The sequence below is a fragment of the Anabrus simplex genome, chromosome 2, assembly GCF_040414725.1.
Source record: "Anabrus simplex isolate iqAnaSimp1 chromosome 2, ASM4041472v1, whole genome shotgun sequence".
Classification (NCBI taxonomy): Eukaryota; Metazoa; Arthropoda; class Insecta; order Orthoptera; family Tettigoniidae; genus Anabrus; species Anabrus simplex.
Genome location: NC_090266.1, coordinates 197,898,925 through 197,904,924, shown reverse-complemented (window position 1 = coordinate 197,904,924; position 6,000 = coordinate 197,898,925). Strand labels below are relative to the sequence as shown.

Here is a 6,000-nt window from a genome sequence, read left to right as displayed (position 1 = left end):
TTGCCCATCACCCCTGTTATACGTTCCACTCATGTGTAATGGGGGTTGCATATGTAGCAAAGCACATCTGCCCCCTCTCAGATTCGAATAATGCACGCCTCTAGTATCCAAGTAGGTGTACATCCTACCTACAGTTATTCACAAAGTATGCATTGTTATTCACCTAAGATGTCCACCCCAAATAAGTCGTGAACAGTTTATATACTGACATTCTGTTTCCACTTTAGTTAATGGTATTAAGGAGTTCATAGTTCAACATGCAGTACTTTTCCAGGCGTTTGACAAAATGTATTGGCTCACACGTTTTCATAAGAGAACGTTATTTCACGCAATAACTGCCAATGATATACTGTCAAGTTTACAGTCGTACTTACTGGTACGTCGCACAGCTTGCGCTACAGGAGGATCGGTCTCCGGATTCTCGCGAGAGTCTCGAGATCTCAGACGTCAGTCTCGAGCGAGAGCGTTGCCCATTACTAGCTGACACACTACCACGGATCCACAGAGACAGCTAACCACTGTACTGATTAAAATGCAGTCAACATATTATGGAAACTTGTGTGGCGCTATAAATTGTCCGCACGTAAAAGAACTCCCGTGGGACAAAATTACGGCACCTCGACTCTCGGAAAACCGTACATGTTAGTGAGACGCAACACAAATAACATTATTATTATTTTGCATATTACAAAGACAATAACGACAACCATCATAGCCAGTTTGCTACTGCGATGGCATAACAATGCTTCCTCGTCAGCAATGCTTGGTTGTTGAAAATACTTAATAAACTCTTGAATATCTCTATTACAACTCGTACGGTAAAAAGGTGTCTGATATAAATGACTGAATAAAAATTATATTTTCTATAATTATTGTTACGGGCTAATAGCCGGGCTGGGTAGCAACTCAAATGGTAGAGCGCTGGCCTTCTTAGCCCAACTTAGCAGGTTCGATCCTGTCTCAGTCCGGTGGTGAAGGTGCTCAAATACATAGATAGTGGGACGTAAAATCCAATAACATCATTATGTGCTAATAACTTAAATTTCTGAATATATTTCGAAGCTCGTGAAATAATACAGTATCCGTGATCCGATATATAGTAAATACGAAGAAAGAAAAATGTCGTGCGAAAAGAGACCCGTTACTGGATATTGGTTATTTCAAAAGGGGGCCTCACACATCCGTCACGAGTAGTTAAAAAAAATATAGCTCAGTTCGAAATTTCATATGGTGTGTTTCATGGTAAGACTATCCAGATGCAAAAACTTAATGAAAACTTCTAACATTTAGTCAAAATTTCTAGTATTCCATGACAAAATAATTTATCTCTACTTAAAGACCAGGACATTTATTAGGGTATGGCATTTTAATGCAAAGAGTAAGGAGCTAGCACTGAGAAAATATGCCAATAAGAAGGCTAAGCTTTGGGCTGGTTCATCAAATAATTAAGTCTGATACGTACATTTTAATAATTTAATATTCCATAAAGATGTCCATATGATGTATATTTTCCTATGCCATTTGGTACAAACATTTACTTCATCAGGAAATAAGTTTTTTAGTTGCATGGCAATATTTTATTTCTAATCAAATTATATATCATGTAACTGATAGTTCATGTTCTACCTGCTCAGCATGTGACGAAACTTAAAATAGATTTGAAAATGCGTAAATCTTTTGGAAGTGCCGTTACTTATCGAATCGGACTAAACCAGGCTATTATTTTGTGAAAGATTGAAAAGATGTTTCACAGGCACTAGAAATCACAGGCTTGCTGTACTGCGACTGTACCTTACTCGCTATCGTTCATATCCCGTGACGTCCTAGCGCTCCAGCCAATGGAAGCTTCAACTGCCGGAGTAGCCTACCTTTTATTCTAGTTACCTTGGGGAAAAAAGATGTTAAATATAAGCAAAAAGGATAATTTTAATTCATTATACTGAAAGTTTGAAATTCATTACAACGAAATATTTTAAGACATCAAATAGGGAAGGGGCCTAAAAATAATTTTGCTATTTAAATAATTTGTTAAACTGGCATTCGTTATGGCATTGTTGGCAAGTTTGTCAAATAATTTGAACTCAAGCAACCACAAGCCACAGCGTTTCCACCTTAACTCCATATTACAAATGTTTCTAAAGCACCTCATAAAATATTGAAAATCTTACTTCATTACTTACAGTACAAAATTGAGGTGGTTTGCTTAACTATTTTATCCGGTCAAAATACATGTTACTTAGTTTCACTGCAGTTAATTTCTTATAACGTACACTGAAAATGACCAATTTCTGTCCTTTCATTATATCCTGTCTCCACTTCGAATTCTGGTATTGCCACAGTGATCCAGAGTGACTGGGAGAACTCTGCTTAACCTTTACGGCCTGTGGCGCTCGTTTGAGGCTGACGTTACATGTAAGAGACTCGTGTGCTGTGATCTGTGCGACGTCCCAGAAACTAAGTAAGCTTCATGGTATACCATCAGCGTTCTCACATGGAAACTTAAGTGCCGATTTGTCAAACGCCTAGAAAAGTACTGCATGTTTAACTACGAGCCCATTAATACCATTACCACAAATGAAAATGTCAGCATCTTAAACGGTCCAAGAGTTAAGGTGGAATCTTAGCCAAATATCCTTGCATAAATAGGATGTACACCTACCTTGGTATCTTGGAATTGTCTGCAGCACAGCTTCTTGTGATGCAGCCTGGGCCAGATGTGTTCTGCGACTATTCCCCTTCAGCGATATTGTGTGCGTGTAAGTGCCAGATCATCCCAGAGGTATTTCTAGACATATTTTACTTTTGAATAAATATAGCAGGCTGCGCTATATGGTAACTCTAAAATAACCTACATTGACTCGTCGAGTTTCGGACATCGTCAAAGTTGTATCGTACAATTAGACAATTGCACAGTCATATACCGAAGTACCAAATACTCAAACATTGTAAGGAAGGATTTCATCATGAAAATACTAGTAAACACAAGCAGTGGTCACATTATGTTGAATGTGGGGTCTGAACAATAAACACCTACTTGCCTAAAGAAATTGGAGCAAACTGTCATTTTAGGAGACACCTACTCTTGTATAACAGAATTGCACATGAACAAAGCGCATCTTGCCCAGTCTCGAGTTTGAATAATGCACGCCTGTAGTATCAAGACAGGTGTACCTACAGTAGCCGCCAGTTTCTGTACTTACCCTATACATTTCTATTTACCACTGCATACAATGTCCGAACGTGTATCCTTTATATTATACTCTGCTGAACAGGCCTCTGTAGTAAAAGCCCTAGTCTCGGACACGTATTTACAGAATGGAAAAGGCCCGTTGCTGGCCATTTGCATACTCTACACAAACCTTCGGCTCCATCTACCAATAGGCCCAGAACACACTGCTCACCACAAAATGCAGGGACAATGCTCAAGATCTCTCGTGAGAAACAGTGCCTGTGCTAGTCTGAACAAATAGAGACCCCGCCTCAGCCTGCCCATCACTAGATTCAGTTCAGCCAGGTTTACATTATAGAAGGGTAGTGAGTAAGACTAGAGAAACAAGTACTGTAGTTCCTGGAATGGAGAAATGAAAGAGAAGTCTCTTGCAGCACATTTATTCTGGATCTTTAACATATAGAGATTTAACAAGGATTCAGGAATACTGAAATACAGGAGAATCAACTTGCAAGGATATTGAGATTTAAAATTATACAATTACAGCAACTACAATTATAATTCTACACATTCAGTAAAATTAAGCATATGATTGTTGTATATAATCACAACAGCTTAAAATTTCCCTCGTAGACAATTTAACACTGGACATCAGAAAAGCAAAAAATTTAAGGGAAGAAATATGATTTGCAATTTACAATGTTTTCCACTAAGGAATTTTAGAACAAATTACAAGAATTTTAGAGCCTCTGAACACACAAAAGCTGAAGTACGGAGAAGAGCTCTACAGAACTTGACATAAAGACAACCAACCAGAAAAGCAATTAAAGTTAATTTAAAAAAAAGTTTATTCAAGACAAAAAGGAATCAACTCGCATCAATGCATTTAGGCAAATTTTATATTGAATTTTAATTTACCATGAAGTTTATATTAAACAACAATACAAATTTAGTCAAAACAAAAAATGAGCTTTGATACAACATTAAACTTAAGAAATAACAAAATGTTGGGTACTTTCTTTTATAATCTCAAGTTCTCCTTGCATGAAATGCATAGCAGTCTTCATAGTTACATTCCACCCCTCAGGCGCAGAACCAGATGCAAGGTAGATTCTGAAAAATGCACAGTAAAAATCTTAATTTACCATGAACTCTTCAAGAAACTAAACAGCTTTCAACATCACAGTTGGACCTACCCAAGATTTCATTTGTAATAAAATTAATTTCTTTTAGTTTAAAATTACTTCAGGAATGTGGACATTTAAGGTAAGTAGCACAAGTAGATAACAACTGACACACTCAAAACACCATGCAGGAACAGTCAATATCTACCTAAACATCTGTAAAGACATCTTCCAGGAATATTAGTCAATTACTAGCAACACATGACTTACAACACACAAAGTACAGCTGAGGGGGAAGGGCAAAAGACAAGCATTTCCAGTCTTTGTTTCTGGAACTAGTAGATAAAACAACGACAACTGATACGTCTCTGACATACATATCGACGGCTAAAAACCAATAGAACAAGATGTTACAATAACTAGGTTTCCATACATTTCCTACAATATCATAATTCTTAAGCACTTCTAACGTATAAATAAAATGCATTAACCCAGTAGACTTGCATTTAAGAATTGCAGGTATATTCTGAACATTGATCAGCCATAAAAAATGCTACAAAAACATTTTGTTAAGTTCCACCTGGAAGTGTAAATATGATTGTGTTTATTCCCAGTAATAAGCCTCAGCATGGAACTGAAAGAAGGGCTTTTTTCTATCATCCTAAAACAAAAGCAAGATGCTGTACTCTGATGTAAACATCAGAATTTAAACAATCTGCCTCTTATCAAAATGTACATTAGAGTATATACACATCCCGGTTTGACTTTACAGTCCATATTAACAGTAAGCATCGTAATTACAACTCTGAACATTTCCAGTAGCAAAACTGAACTATGGAAACTAAGAATTTTGCCAAATGAACATACACTTACCACCCAAGGCACATGGGTAAGACTCCACTGACAGTAGTGAAAGTTTATGATAGGGTGACAACTGAATTTAATGTGGTGTTGTGCAATGGAAAGAAGAAAAAGTCAGACAACAAAGAATCAATCCAAGATGACTACAGAAACAGGAACATCTGCAAGATATATATACGAAAGCATAAATACAAAGGATTTCAACAAAGAATATTATGAGAGATAAGCCTAGAAATTTAATTGCTGATCAGGACAAATTATTAAATTATTGCAGGGAATACTTCGATTCCTTGCTGAATTGTGCAGATCCAGAAACTTATTTTAAACCATCCAGTTCTGCATCATACCAAGAGGTATTACAAAGTATTATAGGTTTAAAAAGCAATAAAGCTTCAGGTAGTGACAACATTCCTACACAGGTTATTAAATACAGCACAGGAAGATTACATAAATACATATATGAGATCATTCTAAGAATATGGCACAAAGTTATTACAAAAGAACAGGAATCGCTTATTGTGCCAATTCATAAAGGAGGGGATAAGGAAGAACTTCAAAATCACTGTGGTATCTCTTGCAAACAAGAGCCTACAAAATTCTGACATTCTTTTACAGCGTATAAAACCATCTGCTGAAAATGTTAATTGGGACTATCAGAACAGTTTTCCAAGAAACAGGTCCACTACAGACAACATATTTGCAATTAAGACAGGCTGATTCTCCACGAGCAGGTAAAACGCCGCCGTTCGCCCGCTAGAAACCCGCTTGCGGAACAGAACTATGGGGCATATGTAGAGTTGTCTACACGGGCGGTTTGCACACCGCGGGTGGACGCGTCTGAGCGGG

At 37.2% G+C, this 6,000-nt stretch overlaps 1 protein-coding gene across 2 annotated transcripts in view; it reads right to left on the bottom strand.

Moving 5' to 3' along the window:
• Positions 1 to 3,593: 3,593 nt before the first annotated feature.
• The window catches only part of LOC136864001 (polyubiquitin), a 48,398-nt gene continuing 45,991 nt past the window's right edge, over positions 3,594 to 6,000 (bottom strand). For both annotated transcript variants that reach the window (XM_068226130.1, XM_068226131.1), the window contains one exon: positions 3,594 to 4,282. In XM_068226130.1, coding sequence (XP_068082231.1) covers positions 4,239 to 4,282 — 44 coding nt within the window. In that variant the 3' untranslated portion in view covers positions 3,594 to 4,238. The remainder of the gene's footprint in view (positions 4,283 to 6,000) is intronic.